Genomic DNA, 23,137 nt, shown 5'->3' on the forward strand with positions numbered 1-23,137 from the left:
GCAAAGTTATAAGAAAAAGGCTTATGTAAGGCGGGCCGGCTGACGGACGGCACCTCCCACTCTGGCAGGGGTTTGGGGCCCGAGGCCCTGCGGCCCCTCCCCGGCCCGGCCCAGGGCCCCGCGCCGCCCGCCGCGCGCCCGCCGCCATGGCAACGCCGAGCGGGCCCCGGCCAGCCCCGCCCGCCCGCCCGCCGCGCGGGACGAACCGCCGCAGCCGCCGAGCCCGGCCGGCGCCGCCCCCTCGGGCCCGGCCGGGAGCATGGGGCTGAGGATGCAGGCCGGCAGCAGGCGGAGCCAAGGTGCGGGGGGCTCGGGGGCGGCTGCGGGAAGAGCGGGGAGTGCTGGCCGCGGCAGGGCGGCGGCTGCAGCAGCCCGGGGAACGCGTTGCGTTCCGGCCTCCCCCGTCTCCGCCGGCCGTGTGGGTGCGGGGCGGGGTCCGAATCGCCCGGGGCTGCGGGCAGGCGGGGCCTCCGCCTTCCCAGCTGGCGTGTGTGAACGGCACGGAGCCCACGGAGCCGGCGAGGAGCTCGCGGAGCCCCACGAAGCCCCACGGAGCTCGGGGGCCCGCACGAGCCGCCGTGGCTCCGGCCGCGGGGCTCGGGGCTCCGGCCGCGGGGCTCGGGGGGGGTGGGTCGCGCCTCGCTGCTGCCCACGCGCCGCCCCGAGCCGTGGCGGCCCGTCCGTGCCGCGCGGGGAGCCGGCGGGCGGCGGTGGGAGGAGCCGAGTGCCGCGGCTCTGGAAGGGGGCACGTACAGCCCGGGACGGGCTGTAATCCTCCGAGAGTCGGGGCCTGGAATTGTGCGTCCTGCAGCCGTCACACCGCACGGTGCTTCCTTACTGTACCGGCCACGAGTGCTGCTGTGGCAGCGCTTCAGGCTGCCGGGATCGGCCGCCTTTGCGAGACCGATTTCTGGGCCAGCTTCTTTTCTTAGTTAACTTTCGTCTTCTCCAAAGCTGTTATTCATGGGTTATAATGGATTGTACCCTGTGTGTACAGCATCCCACGGCGTTTAGCTGTAGATCAAAGTGTTTTGGTTTGGTGGGATTTTAATGCCAGTGTAGTTGAAAAATAAAAGACTCAGAAATTTTAAAGGTCTTATAAAGTGATTCCTTACCCACATTTATCCATCCGTGGGCTGCACTGATGCCCTGTTCCTATGAATAGTCCTAGGGGCACTTGTCATTCATGATAAATAAGGTGCAAACATGCAAAAATGCTTGCATGAGCCAACTGTGGCTTTTGGAAAATACCTAAAATATTTTCAAATATAAACTTGATTACATGCATAATGTAAAATAATGGTAGGAATTATTCAGTGGTGCATTGTAATGTCAAGATCATACATGGCTGCATAAAATCAGAGCCATTTGAGATAACATTAGGCTGTTGTGTTGCATCTCAGTGTCAGTTCCAATCTTTGGAGACTGTGACAGATGCCACTTTAGAAGATGTCTGATATCAAAGTACAGTTTGAACATAAATTCCCACCCATTTGGGAATATGAAATTCAGAGCAAAAACTAGTATCTCGTACACCTAATTTTTATGCTCTCTTATGTAGTGTGAAGGAAGTTTAATGACGAATACATCCTTTTTCTGACTATTCTTACGTTTGTCAAAATACTTTTGTAGACAATCAGAAAGCATGCCAACTGTTGACTGTAAAAAGGGAGAAAGTAGGATTCAAGATCTATATTTCATTCAGGGTGCAGCAAGCTTTACTTGAATGACTTCTGTTTAGCAAAAGAAGTTCAAAAGTAAGGAAGAATTACTGTGTGTCTGTTAAATTGGGAGGCCATTGCATTGCCTGCATAGGAGGTTACATTGAGGCAGAATTGTGTGGCTGAACAGTCCAGTGTGGGGGTCCTCGGGCACGCAGGAAGGATCCTTAGAGAGGGCTAGGATTAGCACAGGCAGAGAGACTAATACACTGAGCTGAGCTGGAAATGTGTGTGCCTGAGCAAACTTGGCAGGACAGCCACTGGGTTGCTTGCAGTTCATGAAAGGCGGAGAACACATCACATTTATGGTTTCTCAAAAGAGTTGTATCTGAAATGGTAATACAGAGAAAGTGGGATACACTATTCTGTGTCCTAGTTGTATACCATTCAAAGTTTCTTGTTCAGTCTTTGCCTCATCATTTTAAAGAAAGAACCAAAATTTGGCACTTGTTTGTATCAGGCGTTGTTTTGCCCAGTGAGAATACTGAGAAAATATATATATTTTTTAATATATCAGAATATATAGGATTTTCATGTAGGTCTAATCAAAGTTCAAATAAGGCTAAGATTTTTTTACCCTCCTAGAAATACCAAAGAATTAATCTGCTATATTTTTCCCTAATTCCACATATAAACCTTGAAGTTATTTACTGATGTATTTTCAGGAGCCAGTTAATACACTCACAGATTTGTAGTATGACCTCAAATAATCTGAATACTGTAATTTTAAACCAGCTTTGTTGCTTAAATCCAGTCTTCTGCATTGGGCTGTTTAATGCCTATTGCTGTTCAGGTGTGTGTTCAGGAGCAGCAATACCTAACAGCATCGTGCACTTACTGTTAATCAATTACACACATTTGGGCCACTTTTATCTTACAGCATAAAGTGGGGGTGAGTGGGGAACTCATCATTACTGCTGCATGGAGGCTGCTGTTAGGTTTAGGCAATTTGCACAGGCTTCCAGGAATTTAAATGCTTCACATGTTTATAGACAACATGATCTTATTTCGATTTTTCCTGCATTGTAGGAAGTCCTTGCATTAATCTGACTGGAGCTGAGAGGGTGTTAACAGAGAGACTTGTGAACTACTTTTTATTATTATTCCTTCATTTATGACTTGAACAAACATTTTATTAAATTTACTAAATTATTTGTTTGGCAGCAGCAGTTTTTAGAAGCTGAAATTTTCTTTGACCAACAAGAAAGATGGAAAATTATCTAGTTATATCTTCAAAGAAAGAAGGACATTTATAAGTTTTATTTGAATCACAATAATTTTAACTGAAATTGGGAAATGTTATTCAGTGTTCTTAACTTTTTATCAAATTTACCAAATGAATTTAATTTACCAAATCAAAACCGTCACTCAATAAATTGTAAATTGTGACTGGGAGAAGAGTCTGATACCCACCTCATCACAGCCTCCTTCCAGGTAGTGGTAGCAAACTGACATAAATTCATTTTCTTTTGCTGCGGTTCATATCACAAAATGTGCCCCTGACACACACAGCTGTTTGTTTCTGCTTTTGGAGTATGAATAGAGCAATAGTTTGGGTCCAGAACTTCCCTTGCTGAAGCCTATAGCTAAAAAAATTTCAACAAATATTTTTCCAGAGTTGTGTAATCAGATATGACTCAAGGCTACTGTACTATTTCATTAGGTTCCTTAAATTTTTCAGAGGAGGGCTTGACTCTTGAAACTGAAATACAATTTTGGTTGCATGGTTTTAATTAATACAGAATACTGTAAGATTATTAATTCTAGAGGTCTGAGAGACCTAACTCTTAGGCATTGAGAGTATGTTAAAGAAGAGCTTTTGTGTAATCCAGCCTAGTAAGTGTATAAATAGCACCCATCTAATTAATGGCTTAGGAGGTTATGTGTAGTGCTTGTCAGGGGGTGCATCATTTTCATCATATTTTGCCTGTGACACAAATGATCCCATGCAAAATTCAGATGGAAAATTTGGGACTTTATTTCAAATTTGGAGTTATGTGATTTCCTGGGTCTCTCTGTTCATTGGGTTTTGCTTTAGGAAGCTTAGATAATCATGACTGTTCTTTCCACTGGTGAATTCTGCTATTTATTAACAAATCTTAAATGTGATTATTTTAAAGATGACTTCACATGTGAGACTTTATATTCCCAGGACTGATAAGAGTTTTGTTATCAGTGAAACCAGAAAGGGGTCCAAGAGGCTTTTGTTTCACTTGCATGAACAGGAAAGAAAATACAGGCGTGATTATGACATACTTATTTGCCTCACTGTAACTTGCAAGTAAAATGGAGTAGTATCTGCATTCAGTAAGTGGCTAAATCTAAAGCCATGTTTGAAGGCCTCTCATGATTGCATAGATGCTGCAGAAAAGTAGTGGAGACTTGCCATGTTTGCCCCTGTGTTCTTCACCTAGAGAGGGAATCTGTGGGTGGGTCACTGCTCTCTGCTGGCCTTTTTGTCTGTCCAGGTCTGCAGCTGTTTACCAGCTTCACCCATCTGAGAGTAAGAACTAAGAGAATTAGTATTACCCAGTGGCTGGGTAGGAAAAAACCCAACAAATTAATACACATTTTTTAGAGCAATTCATTCTGTTCTCTGTTCATTCCCAGATATGTAAGTAGAGGGTAAGAACTAGGCATCCAAGGATAAGCACCCAGAGAAGCTTAAACTAGATGAGCAACTGTAGTTCCTATAGCACCTGGTCAGCCACAGCTGAGCAAGTAGGGAGTCTTTGAGGGGAGGAATGGCCACAGGTAAGGAAGAGGCAGCAAATTGGGGATATTAAAAGGAGTTTAGGGGGGATGGTACAAGATGTAAGCTACATGAACAGGAGAGCTGGCCTCATTAGTAGTACTACTAATAGAATATGGGTTTTTTTAAGTATATTGTGCTAATACGAAAGGAAAGCAGTTAAAAATAGAAAAAAAATAGTTTCTTATTTAAATAAAATTTAAATCCAATGTGGATTTTCATAAGTAGGTTAATCTTTTAATGTACTGTGAGCTATCATCTTTCCTCTGTGTATTTATAAGTTGTATTCATATATACAAATACAAAAATTTCTGTAGCAAAAAGAATTAATGGATACTCTGGTTTGAAAATTCTCCTGGTACCAAAAGGCGGGGAACATGTATTTCAGGTCATAATTCAGTTCCTTCAAGTATGACCTTGTCAGACATATTAGATAAGATTCCTAAAGGACTTTCCATCACTGCTTGAAGTCATTTTGGATTTCACAAAGATTATTTAAACCAGTTTTCCTCAGCATGTGTACAGCATTAGTGTTGTGTACTATTATTTGTATAGAGGTAGAAGAGTTAATTCATAGCAGGAAGCCCACTGAAGGGGTCATAAAACTGGTTGGTAGAATAAGGGTGGCAGTGGTAGACATCCTTGATGTGTATGAAATTCACAGCACAAACCATCTGCATGTTGTTACCTAACTTATCCACTTGTGCAAAGGCGTCTCTTTAACTATTTCTGGTTTAGAGCATTGAGATATTAGGGAAGAAAAAAAGGAAGAAAAAGAGTTGGCAGTAAAAGAAGCAAGAACAGCAAACCTTTATAAATCAGTGCAGTGGTGAGAGTCTTTGCAAAGCATTAGTCAGCTTGGGTCCTTATCAGGCTTAGAGGGATCAAATGCCCAAAATCTCTTGCAAATGATGCAATTCTAGTCTGTTAGAGGCAGAGGTGTTTTGCATTGCCAGCTGAGAGGAAGCCACTGTAGAGCTAGGAATGTAGGAGTCCTGGAGCCCCCAAAACAAAACTGCAGCACGCAAGGGTCAATATTGACCCTTTTGTGATAAGCATATTCTTCTGGAACAGCTGGGGAGACCTGAGGTCTAAATCCACCTGGGGCTGAGGGTAGTTCAAACCCAGGCTAAGCTCTGGGAGCTGTCTTTTGGAAATTAGTGTTCACAGGTCTCTGGTTAAGGTTTGATGTCTTGTAGTGCTGGATTTAGATGCCTCTATCCAATATCCCCCCTAAGGTCTCTGTATTTTTATGGATTTTCTTTTAAGTAGCCAGTCTTGATGGGTAAGGGTAGTGTGATAGATTATTTATTTATTTAATTTTCATTTGCTAGGACTGAAGTACATGCTTGTTATAAAAATAGTAAGTCTAATACTTATGTTAAAAATCTTTTCTGGGAGAACATGGTAATGAAAGACTGGGCTTCTTTCCAGTATGTATTCATGTTCCAAATCTGAAATGGCTTTGTAGAAAAATCATTTCTATAAATTCTGCCCATTCACTAACAACCAGGAAACAAAGTAAACCACCAATTTCTATAACTTTTAATACTGTAAAAACAGAAATTAAGGGATGCATTTTAAATTAAAATGAAAATAGAATTTAAATAAAATAGCTTTCAATTTTCTTTGGAATAATGTAGTTATTATTTACATTATATACCAGCTGGAAAAAAAAAATTAGAGAAAGCTTTTTTGGTTTTTTCTTCATTGTTGCTTAATGTCATAGAAGGAGCTAAAAGATCAAATAGATTTTTAGAAGTATTTAATTTGTTTGCTGTCTGTACTTTAGGAGAACACTCAGTATGAAAATCCTGATTTTATATTCAGTGAGGACAGCCCACTTATGACTATAAGGAAACTTACATTTAGATCAGATGTGTCATATATCAAAGAAATTTTCATAGATATCCTCCCATTGTTTGGCTTATATTTGATTAGCTGTAAATTACTGAAAATCCCACCTTCTCCTTTAAAATTCTCTTCACATATCTAAGCCTTCAGTTTGTTTCTGCTGTTGTGTAAATAACTGAAAACACAGCTGGAATCCAAATTAATACCTGTTCAAGTCAAAAGACAGCCTGAAATGGTAATTGGCTTTTGACCATTAGCACTTTCTACCTTTAGCAAGGCAGAAGGAGCCTGCACATACCAAATTCTCCAGTTTCTTCTCTGGCATTAGCAACAGGCTTCTTCATAATAAGAGTGATTTCTGTGCTGTCTATATGTCCTTAGTCAAAATAGAGGACACAGAAATATTTTTTATTTTTCCCGACTGACACTTTTTGACAGTTTTTTTCGCCTGTGAAATATTCATGCTTCTTTTTCCCTCCCTGCTCCTTCCCCGGGTACAAGCCGGGTACAAATGAATTGTAAAGGACTAAACCAGCGGACAGTTTTCCCGGTAGAATTTCCACTGTGCCATCTGCTGGTGATGCAAAGCAAGTGAATCTTGTAAAGTCCAGTCTTCCTGCAGTGCTGAACAGTTGTCTCCAGCTGAAGACAGAAAAAGCCACAGATTGCTGAGTGTCCCTGGTGGTGTTTAACACGGGACAAAGTCATTTAGCTTACTTGAAGAGAATAAATTGTAGAGAGAGCAGTGTCTGTTTTTTTAAAGTGATCATGCTTGCCCTTCAGAATCCCTTCAGGATTCTGTCACATAAGGGTGAGTTAGAGGTGGTACTCTAAGCATTTACCTAGCAATACCATAGATGCTTCCCTCTGGAATTATAGCCTAGCTCTGAAGCACAGAAAACAGTAGAATATTTAGGTTATTAGAGCAGTTGTGAATGAAACACTTCTGATTCTCAGTTGTCTGCTGTAATCCGCATTGCAGGTATATATACATGCAGGTTTTTATCACTAGAGAGAATTCTATCAACTGAAATTTATAATCTAACATTCAGGTCCTCCCAAAGACTTGCATTCTTCCAACACCTGCATGTTGTAAACTCTGAAAATTATGGGTTTCAGGGTGGATCCAGCTAGACTATGAATACCACTTGTATGTAGTAATGTATGGTAGAGAAATAAAATATTTTAACAGGAAATAAATGCTTTATTGGAAAAGGTTTGCAGTCATTGTGGAAACAAACTGAATCTAATAAATCTAATAAACTCTTGCTGTATGTTTGGAATTTTAATATTTGAAAAATAATTTATTGTTTGTCCCTAGGTATCTCAGTTCAAATCACAAACAGAGATAAGGAAGAATTGTACCATGAGGGGAATGAGCCATTTGAAATTGATACACATGAGCAGGAGTGTTGTTCTTTGGCTTTAAAGATAACAGTATAAAGTTAAAACAATTTCAGGATAGTGTTGAAAAAATCCCCAAGATTCATCTTTTTTTTGTTGTCCTTTTTCAACTGCTGATCTGGCAACTTCACAGCAAAAGGAGTGAGAGTGCTGTTATTGCAAACACCACAGCTAATACTGTAAATCCACAGAAGCCTGTACTGTATAAAGGCTGGCTTTTCAAAGTATGAAAGTTATTCAAGATTGCCCTGGTATTTTCTGTGCTTTGTAAGAAAGGTTGAATCTGTTGATCCAGATTTAGTGCTATTTCACAACAGGGCAAAATTATTTTAATTTTCTTTTTTTTCTTAAGATATTTTTTATGGCCTCCTATACTAGTCACAGTCATTCAAAATTTAGTACAGTATGTCTTTTTTATAAGGCCTTGGGTAAATAATGTTAAAACATCATAAAATGAATGGTTTGTTTTGCTGCAATCTCTACTAATTAATATTTAAGACACCATGTTAACCATCTTGTGCAACATGCTGTTGAACTAAAAAACAGAGTTATATACTATAGTAGTTATCTAAATAATTGCAATAGTACTTTATCAGTTGTTATATAACAGTGGGAAATGAAAAAGAAGCCCTGGATAGCCAGGTGCTGGGCATGCAGGAGGTAAGCTATGAGAGGTGGGATGGGGAACTGTTACCATGTGTGGCATGGCAGTCACCGTGGCTCCCTGCACCCCCCACAGTTTGTAAAGGTGTCTGCCTTTATCACACTAGCTGAGGTCACTGGGAGGAGATTCCTGCTCATACTGGGTAGGTCCAGTGTGCTTTTTCATGGGCTGAAAGGGGGAAAGCCAGAGGTCAACAGGAGCAGTAGAGCAGTTGATTTACCCACTTCACCTGCATGGTGGTTGCAGACTCTTGAACTGACAGCTGAGAAGTCCAATAGGGATGGGAAAACCACATGGACCTTGATTGGTAATAGTATTAAATTTGTATAACTTGTCTGTACAGTTTTAGAATTAATGTTAATTGTGGTTGGTATACTTACCCTGTTAAAAAAATCCTGTTTGTTTTGGTTTACATTTTATATACCTTGGATGCATTAAAGCAATGCTCTGGACACACTAATATTTGAAGTCCTAACATATCTCCTGTCCAGATTTGTTCTAAAACAAATTTGTTCTAAAGCCAATTTTTAAATCTTAGGTTACATGACAGCCAGTGGTTTTTCAAGAGGAGATGCAGATCTTCTAATCCACATTCTCTCATTTCTCAGAACAGCTGGTTGTTTAAGTTTTTTTTTGGCATCTCCACTTGTCTATGGAGTTCCCAGTCTATCAAAGTGCCATGGACTTTGAAAGAAATTGGAGGTTAGCATAGAAGCAGAATCGTGACTGTATCTCTGTACAGTTTAATGACCAGTGTTAAGTTCAGACTAAAGTGTTCTGATGGTCTGTTCTGCTGTTTAGCTCACTGAACCACTGAGAGCATTATCATTGTATCTTGGTGTTTAGATTAAATTATTTAACTACACTTGTAGTTCAGTGATTATAAAATGATTGAAGAAGATTTTGAAGAAGATCCATTAGAACAATTCTTGCATTCTTTGGAGAAAGACTTTATCTTGTCTATAAAAATGTGTGTGGGGATTTTTCTCTAACTTTGGTTTTGTTTCATGTTTAGCTAAAATGAATGAATGCTCAGCTCTTGTCATTCCCAGATGTGGTCCAGCAAGTCCATTTAAAGGACACTTAAGTAATAAAAGTAATGGTAAGTAACATGTACTTTCATCAGAATGTCAGCTTGGTTCCTTTTATGTAAACTCATTGATTTTGTGCTTAAAATATTTTTCTTAAAACTTCTGCATCAAGCTTATTTGGAGAAGTTTAATAGTACTTATATTTAGTATGCATTACTGAAAATACTTTCAAGGAGTTAGTTTTGCTTTGACTGTACTGCTGGCTATAAATTGGTAGCAAGATGAACAAATATATAAAGATCCCCCATCTCTATTAGCTGTAATATCCTTCTATATATTTATGTTTACCACATTAAAGAACCCCTGAGATTAAACATGTTCCTTTAGAGCCAGTAGTTTACATGGGCTAGTTTCTGATTCTGTGCTATACTGACACCTCAGATACCTTTTTTTTTTTTTTCAAAAGAACATAGAGTGAAGAACAGGAAGCTTCCATGTTAACATTTTCATAGTACAATTTCAGCTACTTTTGCCACTATTTATTGAATTAATGGCTCATTGGGGAAAGAAAAAGGAGACAGGATGATTTCATGTGATAGTATCTGGTAAAAAAAAATACTGCCTTTGAGCAAAGAAGTTAAACAAGCAGTGTCTTAAAGTTTGTGACTTTGAATTGCAGTTAATAACTGTTTAAAATTGTGGTACTCTTTTGCTTGCCTTTCTAATGTTCAAATGTATTTTAATCTTATAGCTTTCTGCATTGGCTCCTCTCGAAATCTAGCTAGCCAATACCTGGTCAGAGATCACATGGTGGTTCATTATAACAGAGTTCTTTCAGCCAAAGGTAAAAATGTGCATGTATGAATGAACTGTCTCCCCCGAAATTTACCTCAATCTCTCAGAATAGGCTCATACCAAGAAGGGATGAATTGGATTGTAGAAAATTGCTTTTTCTTACCCAAACATGTGTCAGCAAGGAGATGTGGCTTCTACTTAATAATACTTCTGTATTACTGAGATGGGAAGTTTTGTATGAAAACATTTTTTTTACTTACCTAAATTTTAGAGCACCTTGTGCTGTATTGGCTTAATTCTGCTTTTGATTAAAAAATTAATTATGAAATAATAGGCTGAACTGAAAGTCATAGTGATAGTCAAACAGCAAACATACAGAAATTATTTTAGGAATGAAGGCAGAACATTTCTACTGAAACTCAGATCACAATGTCTTTCTTTTATTATTTTTATTTCAAAAACTTAATAATCTTTTGTTCATCTTGCAATTAATAGTAATAGCAAGTTCTAAGGACTGTGAAAATTGCTCTGTGTGTTTGCAAATGAGAAATTCATGTTACTGATAGAGTCCATCCTCACAAATACAATACTCGCAGTGTTATGTCTCATGACATACTCAGTATCCTCAGGTATGCAGGTAAATGCTATCAGAACAAAATGTACAGAAACCTCTTGAAAGGAGTCTTCATTTAAGTGATGATGCTTCCATTAAATATGTGTTTTACCCAGAGAGTTTTATCTCAAATCCTGTGACCATATTAATGACAACCTAATAATTTAAGTACACAGTAACTAGCATGTTTTAAAATAAAGAATTAAATTAGTCTTTGTTCTGTGTTGGTTTATTACTACATTTTTCCAGCTATCACATGTACTAAGTAAATATTGAATCACTCACATTTGGTGTTTTTCTTATTTTCAGCAGCTGTAGACTGTTCTTTGCCCAAAAGTAGGCTGGCCAGCATCAAACGTAAGTACTTGGTATATGTTGATTCTGCAAATGCTTCTGTAAAACTAACTTGGCAAAAGAGCCAGCAAAGAGTAACAGTAGTATATAACCCTTAACTGAGAATTCATATGTCTGCTTGTTTATTCAGCTTTCACATCTTCTTCAGCTACTTGGAGATTCATTGAATCTGCATCAGTGGAATGCTGGAGACATGGATCTGGGCTGTCAGTGATTAGCTGTGCTTAGCAGGACAGTTCATTTGTCAATGGCAAAAGTGTCTCAACTGCAAGAGATAGGATAATCTTAAGTAAATGGTACAAATGCATAGACCAAATCCTGGACCTTTCTTAACAAAAGCCTTTGAGGATTTCTCTCACTGCTCAATGTGTGCATGTAACTGATATCTTTTTCTGACCTGCATTACTTTATATGCTGTTCCATCTGACTGAGATTCTTTTACAAATAACAAGAAACTCTGCCATTTAGGCTGAAAGTTTTGCAGTTATCAAAGAGGTAATTCTATGGGAAACACCTACCTTCAAATTCATCATTTTTGGTCTCACTGACTTCTCAGTATTTGAAGTTAAGACTACCCAGGCGTATCTTGTTCAGTTTCTGCATTATCCTTATAAATTCTAGGTTTTTATAATGAAATTTAAAATTATTTCAGTTTTATTTCATACCTAAAATTAGACTGACTGCATTTTTTCCTGGCAGTTCTATGCATTGTTCATCAAGAAATACAAATTTCTGTACTGTAATGACCTTGCAACCAAGTGTGACATGTTCAGGTGTTGAGCCCAGTGCAAGGTACCATTTGTGGAGTCTCTGGTAAACCACTGGAGAATCATTTTTCTTCCTCTGTTGTTTTGTGAAACAGATTACGTGGAGATGACAGCCAATAGCTCAGACAGGAAGAACTTTGCAAGGATGCTGAGGAAGAAAAGTAATGGAAGAGGGGTTTTAGAATTCTTTCAAAACAATTTCTTCTTTCTTGCTCAAGATGAGACACGTGATTTAGCCAGGCACAATTTTAACTTCAGTAGAGTTGAATATCAGCAGTATCTCTAGTGTCACTGAGGATGAGGGGTTTGCACCTTTATTCTCACAGTAGTTTGCTGTGAGTAGTTCTCTCTCTGTCATTGTTTCAACTGAAGAATATTATTACTTTTTTCTCTTTGTGTTCTTTGTGTAGTTATTGCATTCCAAATGAAGTTTCTGTTCCCCCTCTATTTCAAGATTTGGGCAAGGGGGTAAATTTAGTTGAAAATTATAAAATTTATTAATAGAATAGAGTTACAAAACAGCATTCCTGCAGATAGTGTTAAAAAATACCTCCTGAAAATGTGCTTCATGTACTGCTAGAATAGCAGGTGAGTATTTCCCTTTGGGGTTGTTGCCATGAATCAGTCATTAGCATTTAAGAATTAAACATGATACTGTAGTTGGTGTTCTCCCTGCCCAACTGAATGTGTTCTGTCCTTAAAGTGGATTTAGTTTCCACTGTTCTTTTCCTGGTATCTTAGCTGGCAGCAAAGCAGGCAAGGTGCCATGCCCCTGGGCTAGCAGTGAGCATGTTCCTGTGTATTAGATCAGGCTTACTGACTTAAAATAGTTGTTAGAATGTGAAACTTCTTGAAATGTGAAACTTCTATGTTCAGAATTAGTCCAAGCATGTTGATTGATACCAGTGGCCATTAGAAGCCTGTGGTTGTGAAACTTGTGCCAGAAAACTTGACAAAGGCTATGCCAAGTAAGACAGCTGCTGCTACACATGCCTGGTTTCTAACAGTACTAACTTTTCAACCCATATGTTTAGAGGTTTTTCCACAAAGCATATTGATAGTACAGCTTGAACTCAGTGATTAGTGTGCTTAGGAATGCAGGTCTCTAAGATACTGGGGCAGGGGGAGAAGAAGAAGGAAAACAAATATTCTGAGAAGTTACCCACCATAGATCTATTCTAGCCTGGTGGAACTTGAATTCTTGGAGAGAGGGCAGTGAGAGACAGGGAGAGGCAGCAATTCAGACTGATAGTAATGTTGGTTTTCTAACCTTTAAAGGGGTTAGGTTCTAGCAAAAATATCAAGAAATACATATTGTTATGTAATTCTGTATTTAAATATTAATTTTTCCCATGAACACTTATATCTTTACACTTTTTACACTTTACATTATGAAAAAGCAGAGATCTAGAAAAAGCTGTTTTACATGTTTTGTTGTTGCTGCCATTTTACAGGAAACTTTCCCAAAATCACCCTATCTCTTTTTTTCCTGTTACATCTGGTCCTTAAGGATGTATTTCTGAAAATGAAAGTTACACACAACTAAAATAAGCTCTTTAAATTCAAACACTCAGGTAATTCTAATGCCTGTGTTATGTCTTTGGAAAGTGTTCTAATATATTTATCAAGTCTGAAATTTAGTGAGCAGGAAAACTTATAGAAGAAAATTTTTATGAATCTGTACTTTTAACTGTAGTGATTTTACTTTTTTACCCAGAAGTTACCTAATGTAAAGTTTCTTCTATAATAAAGGAGTTGGGGTTTTTTATGAGATAATTAATTTTAGATATGTACATCAAAAATACATTTTTCACAACTTGTAGTTGTGAAAAGACTTTAGATCATCTAGACTGACATCATGAGTTAAGCAAAAGAAAAGCTGAATCCAGTTGTTCTAATATGGAACTTAACAGCCATATTGAATGTGGTAAATAAAGCACATAAACAAGAAAAGCCTGCAGTCTTGACTTGTAAAGGTCACGAAATAGAGAAAACATAACTTCCTTTTGTAGATGTTTCAGTAGTTATTCATCATTATTACTGAAAATGTGTCCCTGATCTTTAATCTAATTTATCCAGCTTTACCATCTGTCTGCTGCTGGGGAGGACTGTTGTTTTTATGCAATTGTCCATCATTACTCAGGATTGCAAAGTAGCCGTAGCATACCAGAGAACAAGAATAAGATTTCACTTATTTTCAGCGTTATCTCAGTACAGTCTAAATTGTCCTTAGGGGCTGCCCCAGTGGTAACTTGAAAACAAAATCACCGTCAAGGGCCACCTAGAAGCCTGATGGACCTCTCTCTAGGGTGCACAAATGGAGGTTTGCCTGGGCAGGCTTAGATATTTCCTTCATGCTGGTGCAGCATTGCACAGGTTGTGTGTAGTCACTGCTGGCAGGCTGCTGTGTTCTTCATAAGGCTGACAGAAGTATGTAGGACATGTCTGCTGGATGAGGAGCCCATAGCAGCATCAGAGGTGGATGGATTTGGGATAATCCAGTGCTTCTAGCCCCTTCTGAAATGCCTTTGAAGGACTCATATCTCTCTGTTAGGCTTTATTTCCATGTCTTAGCAATGACCAGGTTTCACCATTAATAGCTTTGCCAAGTAGTATCAGATTTCTGAAGTAAATACCATCTTATAGCTGTTACTTTGTATTTGATACAAGCAAGGCTTTACTATCAAGCCCTGAATAAATACTTTGTTACCCTTTTTTGTGGTCTTTCCTCCTTTGTTTGATGAAACAGTGCTACTGATACCCAATGTAAAGGCCTGCAAAATCATCTCCTAAGACTTATGAAAATCAAAATTTCTGTTTTAAAGAATTTAGATTTAGACTTATAAGGGACCTGAACTTCATAGCTAAAGGCAAAATTCAGTTTATATTTGATAAGATCTCACCCCAGGTGCTTAAATTATGATGTACTGGAAATTCATGTAGAGCTAGGAAACTGACAGTAAAAATTTTTAGAGAAGGAAGAGCTTGCTTACAGAAGTAATATTGCCAGCTGATGCACTGGACAGTTTGGTTATGGTCACTAGGCACTTCAGGCTCAGCCAAGATGGTGTTTGTATGATTTATCTAAAAAAGAATTCAAAAGGGAAACAATAACTCTAAGTGTGTTATTGCAAAATAGCTTATATAAAAACACAGAGAAATTCTGAGTATTGGGTAATTCCATTGAGACGATACATTGTTCTGTAAGCTGAACTCAATTTAAATCTAAGTTTGTATTTCATTGTTGGGATCAATTATTTACATCAAAAATGAAATAACTTGAAGTTAAACTGCAAGCTGTTTTGGGATGTGACGTGATAAATTTAGCAATTGGAAATTCAGAGCAAAGGACAACCACTGGCATTCCAGATCATACTGTCCTTCAAGTGCAGAGCTTTGAAATTGACTAGGACTGTGATATATATGATTAGTTTGTTTCTTCCAGATTTAGGACATTTGTTTTATAACTTTAAACATGTCTTGAAATGCTGCTGCAGTCTAGACTTACAGCAAAAATAATTAAGCCTGTAGAGGGAGTATTCTAAGAGGGAGATAAAGTGATGTGATCTCTGCTTTGAAGTGTGGTGTACTCTGGGAAGAGTATTTGCCTAGGCAAAAGTGACAGATTGATCAGTGGTGTCTCTTTATGAAGAGTGCCACAGTTTAACATCTGAAATTCAATCTTTCTTATGCTTCCTTTCACTGACCACAAAATTAAGAGAATGTATTCATGGAGTGGATGCAGTAAGGTGTGGAATCTAGGTGCACAGACTGAATTTATCTGATGTACAGAATCAATAAATTGTTTATATTCTAATACTTTTTCTCTTACTGTACTATGAATCTGTGGGGTTTTGAGCACAGTAGTTAACGAGGTACAATTAATCTTTAAAGCGCTAATAAGACTTTTAAAGGGATTCATTATTTGGATTTACAAACTGTATTATTTTATTGCTACACATTTTGTTTTCCCCTTTTAAAAAGATGAAAAGTAACCAGTGGTTTTCTTTTTTTTCCCATTTGTCGCAAGATATTTACTATTAGGTACTTTTCCCATATTTAACTCTACATATGTGACATGTTCCTGAAGCCAATGTTTAAATAAAAGCTACTTGCAGTGAAACTGTTTTAAAGTATCTGTTGACAAATGCAGTTTATATTTACTTCCCGCTAGTCTATGACAGTATGCCAAGGGCACTTCTTTCAAATTAAGTCTATGGACCTCACTGAAAGCTAAAGAAGCTTTATATCTGTAATGGGTTTGAAGCAGAAGATACCCTAAACAGTGAGCAATGTTTTCAATTAAAAGCTAAATCTCTCTTCTGAAATTGGATGTCTCTTGAATGCTGGTCTCTTTCTTTCTGTGTTTAATATATTTGCACTGCAACACAAGTGGTTAGGTATGACAGCCTTAAGTATCTTCAGCTCCCTTCAGTTGTAACACTGTAATTAGTGCCTCGAAGTTCCCAGCAAGTTTTCTATCTGGCTGAAGTCAAAGCATAGGACTGGATTCTCCAGTCCTTGCATGGATAGAGGATGTGAACTAAGGAGAGGTAGGGCAGCATGCCTGTTTCTGCATTTGTGTTACTTGCTGACTGCCTCAGAGCTATCCTAACTTACCTCCAGCTGTTTACATCTACAGTTACTCTTTTTAGAAGGATTTCTCTCTTTCTTACTTTGCTGGTTTCAAACCTCCTAGCTTTTACCACAGATCTAGACTGAAAATTCCTGATTTGGCAATAAGATGTGTATACTGCTGGAGTTTTCTGACACTGTGTTTTGCATGTCTGTGCTGCCTTTCAGTACACAGGTGACTTTATGAATTTTGGAGCACGCTTAATGGATTAGCTGAGCTAAGCTCACTATATGACAGGCGTGAGGCAAGGACTCCACATTTCCCAGGCAGGGGGGGTAGTCCCAGTGGGTCATTCTAAAATCTTGAGACAGCCTTAGCTGGAATCATTACTGTTCTTTCACTCTTTATTCTTGGACATAAGCCATGCTTTGGGTGAAAAGTCACAGCACCAGTCCTGGACGAGGTTTTTTTAACAGCATTGAATACCAGTAGTAAAGGCATTCATGTGTGTCAAATTTCAGAGTTTCTCCTGTAAAGAGCAGAATAAGGACAACATGGGAATTCTGTTTTGCAGTAATATTCACACTGCTTTGCACTTTGCCCAGACACTCCTGTTAAGCCATGGTGTGCAGGTGGAACATGCAGTAAAATGTTAAAGCTTGTGTTATCGTAGGCAAAACCACACTTCACCTAAGCATCTGAGTGTAAGGAATTTGCTGTTTCAGACACCTACTCACCCTTACCCATACTTCGGTACAGTATATTTTATAATTCTAATTTTTAATTCAGAGTTGTATAATATAGCACTTGTTAACTTTAGCTAATTTTTTCCCAGTAACTTAAGCAGTCTCATTGGAAGTACTCTAATAGAGTATGATGGATAAATTAGCAGCCAAAAAAAATTACTCTATATTTTACATATCAATTGTAAGAATTAAAAGAAAGAGAAAGAGGGAGTTTCCTGAGTAATGAGAGCAAGGATTTCACATCTGAAAGATTAAATTCCATCTTAAAAGGGGACTAAAATGTATAAATGCAATGAATACACTTACTTAAATATTTCCCTGAGAGTAATATGTATGTAGGGTACACAGATGAATGCATTTTAAAGGTTATTTAAACGTCCTCAGATTGCTATAGGTCTCAGCTGTGTAGAAGAATGTACCATACTAATCCCTGAAGTTTTTTACATTTCCATGCATTAAATATAGTAGTGCATGTGCAGATTGGGGTCTCCCAGAATATGATATAAATATATTATGAAACCAGAGAAGAAATCCTCAAAGGCCTTTGTGTGTCTCTATCAAACAAATGATTCATACACTTGGATATGTGTTAAGTGAATGAGAAAATTTTCATTTGGTATACAGACTTCAAAAGTGTGTTTGCTTAATTTTTCCATATTTGGGAATGAAATTATTAACTTTCCCATCAGCCTCATTTTGATTTTTCAACTTTGCAAATTTTGAGTGTTTTGTCCAGTTCTGGGCCCCTCACGTCAAGACATCAAGGTGCTGGAGTGTATCCAGACAAGGGCAACAAGGCTGGTGAGGGGTCTGGAGCACAAGTCCTGTGAGGAGTGTGTGAGGGAGCTGGGGGTGTTTAGCCTGGAGAAAAGGAGGCTGTAGCCAGGTGATGGTCAGCCTCTTCTGCCAGGCAACCAGCAACAGGACAAGAGGACACAGTCTTAAGCCGTGCCAGGGGAGATTTAGGATGGACATCAGGAAGAATTTCTACATGGAAAGGGTTGTCAAGCATAGGAATGGCCTGACCAGGAAGGTGGTGGAGTCACCACCTCTGGAAGTGTTTAAGAAACAACTCAATGTGGCACTTGGTGCTGTGATTCAGTTGGTGAGGTGGTGATTGGTCAAAGGTTGGACTCACTCTTGGAGGTTTTTTCTGACCTAAATGATTTTGTGTTTCATCTGTGAAACCTGGCTGCTCATAATCTGCCAAAACTTTGGACTGTATTGTGTAAGATTTAGGTGACTGATGGCAAACTCATACACAGAAAATTTACCTGTCTTTGATCTGCTTTATATGATTACATAGATACCTGATTCAACTTTCTGCACTGCAGGTGAGGTCTTGGACTGCAGACCAGTGTGGACTGATAAAAATGCCCCACTCTTGATCTGACAGTAGCCCTCTCAGAGCTGGCCTTCATTTTTTCTTAAGAAAAATTTGCTTGTTCTGCCCTGTATTTCTGTATTTAGGAAATTCCATGTTGTAAGTGTGGGTTTTTTTACATGTTAGATTTGCTAACAACAAACATACTTTTGTGAAGTACTGGATGAGAGTACAGTCAAAGGAGTTCTAGTTGTAAAAAACTGATAGAAAGCTTGTAACTTTTTGAGCAAAGTGCTCTGTTAGCAATCCTGATCTTGGAAGTCTTGTATGCTGATGTTTGTTGTGAGGTAAGAAAATTTCAGGAAACTTAAGGCACAGCTTCAGCTACCAGTATACTCTATTAATAATTTTTCTTTTAAGAGTAGATGTAAATTTTATAACTGCTGTGTGTTAGAAGTGGAATGTATCTCAATAGTCTGACTTTACTGAGCAATTGGAAATTTCTACAGTGTTTTCAAATCACTTAGGGAAACAAAGAATATTTCAGTTTGGATCTGACCACCTTTGTCTCTTCCCTAAGTTGCTGACCAGCAAAGAAGAGAGAAACTGAAAAAGAAGATAGCCAGGTGTAGAGACAAGTTAAGTGTGTGTGAAGCTGCCTCTCCATCCCATCCAAGAGACAGAGGAAGGCTGCTGCAATCCTCTTTTAGAAAGGTATGTATTTTAATTCTGTTTAGTGGATACTATCATATACTTGCCTCCCATAGTAACAGCTGATCACTGCTGTGCCGCAGTGAGGGCTGGCATCTTTCAAGAAGCAGAAAGCAAACAAGGGTCTTCCTGGCATGTGCCCAACACTGAATGCGTGTCTTGACCTTCTGACAAAGATGTCAGGTATCTGGATGAAGAGTGCTTGCAGTAAATACAAGCTCTAATTACCCTTGAATTCTCTTGCTTTTACCTCAGCTGAAATTCCTGTCCTCTGTCACTCCAGAGCTTTGTACCATTTCCTAAGGCAGAGCTCTGTTACCTCTACCCTCCCAAGCAGAAGAATCAGGAATCTTCCATTTTTTTTCTTAATGAAAAGTCCTAGTTGATAATACATTTTTATCTAACAGTATATTAAATCATTCAGTTGCATTTCTTGAAAGCAGAAATACTGCTTAGACCAAAATATACCATTCTGTATGTATATATTCTGCTTATATGCATAGACTCACTTAGGCTGGCATTTCATCAAGCTATGTGGTGTCTATTTCTAACTAATAAATAAATAGGTAAATAGCCCAATAAATTACATTTTTATTCATCACTGTAAATGAGCAATTGCATCTTGAAACAGACTAATAATTTAACTCTGTGATTTTAACAGCATAAGCTTCATACATTGTTTAACAATCTGTAAAGCTAGAGGACATTTCCAAGTAGTACAGAAAGTCAGTTTCTTTCTGTGTGACTGATTTTTGTAGCAGGCACCCTGAGTGTGACCTTATTGCAGTGCAGAGAAATAATGCTTTGAAATTCAATACATGGCTCCTAGTTATGGATGAAAGCACAGGCATGAATAAGAAAAGGCAGGAAATGTGATATTTAAAATCTAAATTTTATTTTTATTAATACCATTTTTTCTTCCATGTATTTTTTTGCAAACTTGGGGCAGGCAAAGTCCCTTAAATTGTTTCATTGCAAAACCAAGTAACATGTGTCTCTAATTACTGCATGAACTGCCAGCTTTAAAATGAAAGGATGCACTATAACAAAGTGCAGCTTTTTTCTTTTTTCAAAATAAGATTTTCTAAAATTCTGTCTGAATTGAGCTGGCCATGAGTAAAAGCTCTGGTTTGAACAAGACTTGGTATTTCAAATATTGTGTTCAAGTAATCCTATTAATAGGCATTTCTGGCTGCTAATGAATTTTTTAAAATAAATTAATCCATGCCAAAAGTCAGTTGAAGGAAGGCTGCTTCACAGGAGGTTAAATTTTCTACTTTAACCATTTGAAGTGTGCCTTTGCCTTGATCTTTCAAGATCCCTTTCAGCCTGTTTTTTTTGAGATTTTTTTTTTTTTTTCTGGAGAATGAAAGTTGTGGCCATCTGCTTGTGCATATGAAATATAGATTGGGAAACACCATTAACTGGTTCTAGTCTCTTGTTAATTTTGTATGCAACACACATGTGACTGTGTGAAATGCCTACTGAAATGCTTTATATTTAAAGATTTATTACACTCTTATGATACCAGCAGTCTGAACATGTATTGTGCTTAAATTAGTTCTGTCATAATGGGAGATGTCAGTGACTAAACAAAGCAGAGGAACCTTCTGAGTATCAAAGAAAGTTGTTTTCATTAGGAATATTCAAATTTCCTTTTAGGCTTCATAGTGACAATCACCTCTTGCGCTGGTTGTTTGAATTAATGCACACTCAGTATTTGATAAAAGTAGGAACCTACTACATTAAAGAATTGACACCCACACACACATTCACAAAATGAAAGAGTGTACCAGGACCATAGTTTTGAAAAATAGTGATATCAGGATACAAACTGAATATATTTATAGAAGGTCCAATTTGTTCATGTTTGTATGAATTTTCTCTAAAGGCAGCTTGTCACTTCCTATAGGAGAGTTTTTCTCTATCCAGACAGCAGAGAGCAGGTGCTCAGCTGACTTAGAGCAATATTTCAATGGCTTTCTCAAGTTAAAGGAATCATACACTCATTTATTGCAAATTTGCAGCTTCTGTATCCTGACAGTGCAGTTCATAAGGCATCTCTTCGATCTCATTTTATAATGGTAGATGAACTATTCTATTGGAAGACCTTAACTATTCTATTGGAAGACCTTTTCAGACAAGAACAAGTTAATTTCAAGATTAAACTAATCTTATTGTGATTTCAGTGACCCCATTGAGAGCTGCCTTGGACCTTTTATGTGAAAAAGTATTTAGCAATCTTTCTTTTCAAGGTTTGGTTTTTATAAGGCAGCTGATACTTAGCGGCTATTGAGCTGGAAAACTAAACTTCTTGTAGAAATTAAAAGTAACTTATAGAGAAATTTGGATTCTTTCTCTGTGTTACTACTTTTGCCTGTCAGATGACAGCAGTATGCTTTGGTCTCATTTTACTGAATTTTCTCTTCCACAGAGTCCATGAAAATTCAGAGGTCCTCTCTCTACATGCTTGCTGCAAAGTACTGCTCAGTTTAGCCCAGTTTTGTGACTAATAAAATCAAAGCATAAATACATACTTCATGAAACTTTTTAAGGGAGCTGCTGAAATGTATCATTGAGTAGATTTGTATCTTTCAAAACAGATTATACTTGGTTGAATTAACAGAATAAAAACATATATTGATAAGCAAGATATAAATCAAGATTTTTTTACTCCAAATTACATTAGTTATAGTTCTTGATAGTTCTAATAGCTAAAGTTCAGATACTATAATGGATTTTTTAAAAAATTTATTTGAAGAATAGAACTAAATATATTTTAATAAATTTTCTAGTTGTAGGCATGTTTTTTGTCTTTTTTCTTTTTTGTTTCCTACTTAAACATCTGATGTTTTTAATAGAAAACAGAGCAGAAAGTGAGTACACTTTCTCACTTTCATTTTTTTTGCAACACAGGATCATTTTCTGAATAAGAGACAAATTGCAGACAAACAGCGTTCTCTGAAACTCCCTAAAATCTTTTGAAGTGACGTAGTTCCTTATTCATTATATTGTTTCTTTGTCTATGTGGAGTGTTTGAGTAGTAAAGTTTTGCCTCAGGATAAGGGCTTTGAAAGACATTCTTTTCTCAGTTTTTGAATGAGTACATCTCACAGCTGACACAGATGCAGCTCTGGCTTGCAATTCTCTCTGGTTAAGAGCTAATTGGTCTGTTCTACAAATGAAATATTTGAGAAGGAGAAGAAAACTGCCCTAAGCTTCCTCATGTGGCATTCACAGTCTCTGAAAAAATGCCTTTGCCTAGGATTTTTCTCCTGAGAAGCTGAGACGCCTCAGAGAAAAGGAAAACATTTGTGATCTCATTTGCTTCTCCTGTGTTGTGCTCATGTGTAGCATGTGTTTGGAGATTGTTTACCCAACGGTGATTGCCTGATTGGATTCTGGTGTGAGTTGTTTTGGCTCTTTGGCCAATTGGGGCCAGGCTCTGTCGAGACTCCGGAAAGAGTCACGAGTTCTCATTATTATCTTTTTAGCATTCAGTAAGTATCATTTCTGTATTCTTTAGTATAGTATTCTTTAATATAATATAGTATCATAAAGTCATAATTTAGCCTTCTGATAAGATGGAGTCAGATGCATCATTCCTGCCTTCGTTGGGGCATTCCCTGCAAATACAATATCCTCATACATAAGAAGGGCTTAAATTTAGGATATGTCCATATCAACCTTGACTTGTTTTGTATCAACTCAACTGCTTCTGAGAAACAGAACATGTCATTTTCATGAGGTGTAGATAAATAATTGGCTAATATAACTTTGTATCTTTTCTTAATAATTATTTTGCATAATGCAGGGAACCAGTCC

At 38.1% G+C, this 23,137-nt stretch overlaps 1 protein-coding gene across 2 annotated transcripts in view; it reads left to right on the forward strand.

Annotated features, from left to right (window-relative positions):
- Window positions 1-205: 205 nt before the first annotated feature.
- SPATA7 (spermatogenesis associated 7) overlaps window positions 206-23,137 on the forward strand; it is a 34,543-nt gene continuing 11,611 nt past the window's right edge. Inside the window, exons 1-5 of one of the 2 annotated variants that reach the window (XM_030240674.2) lie at window positions 206-299; window positions 9,411-9,497; window positions 10,178-10,270; window positions 11,144-11,191; window positions 19,182-19,315. In XM_030240674.2, the coding sequence (XP_030096534.2) occupies window positions 260-299; window positions 9,411-9,497; window positions 10,178-10,270; window positions 11,144-11,191; window positions 19,182-19,315 (402 nt within the window). In that variant the 5' untranslated portion in view covers window positions 206-259. The remainder of the gene's footprint in view (window positions 300-9,410; window positions 9,498-10,177; window positions 10,271-11,143; window positions 11,192-19,181; window positions 19,316-23,137) is intronic. The other variant, XM_030240676.2, reaches the window with a different exon arrangement.

The sequence above is a fragment of the Serinus canaria genome, chromosome 5 (genome assembly GCF_022539315.1).
Source record: "Serinus canaria isolate serCan28SL12 chromosome 5, serCan2020, whole genome shotgun sequence".
NCBI lineage: Eukaryota > Metazoa > Chordata > Aves > Passeriformes > Fringillidae > Serinus > Serinus canaria.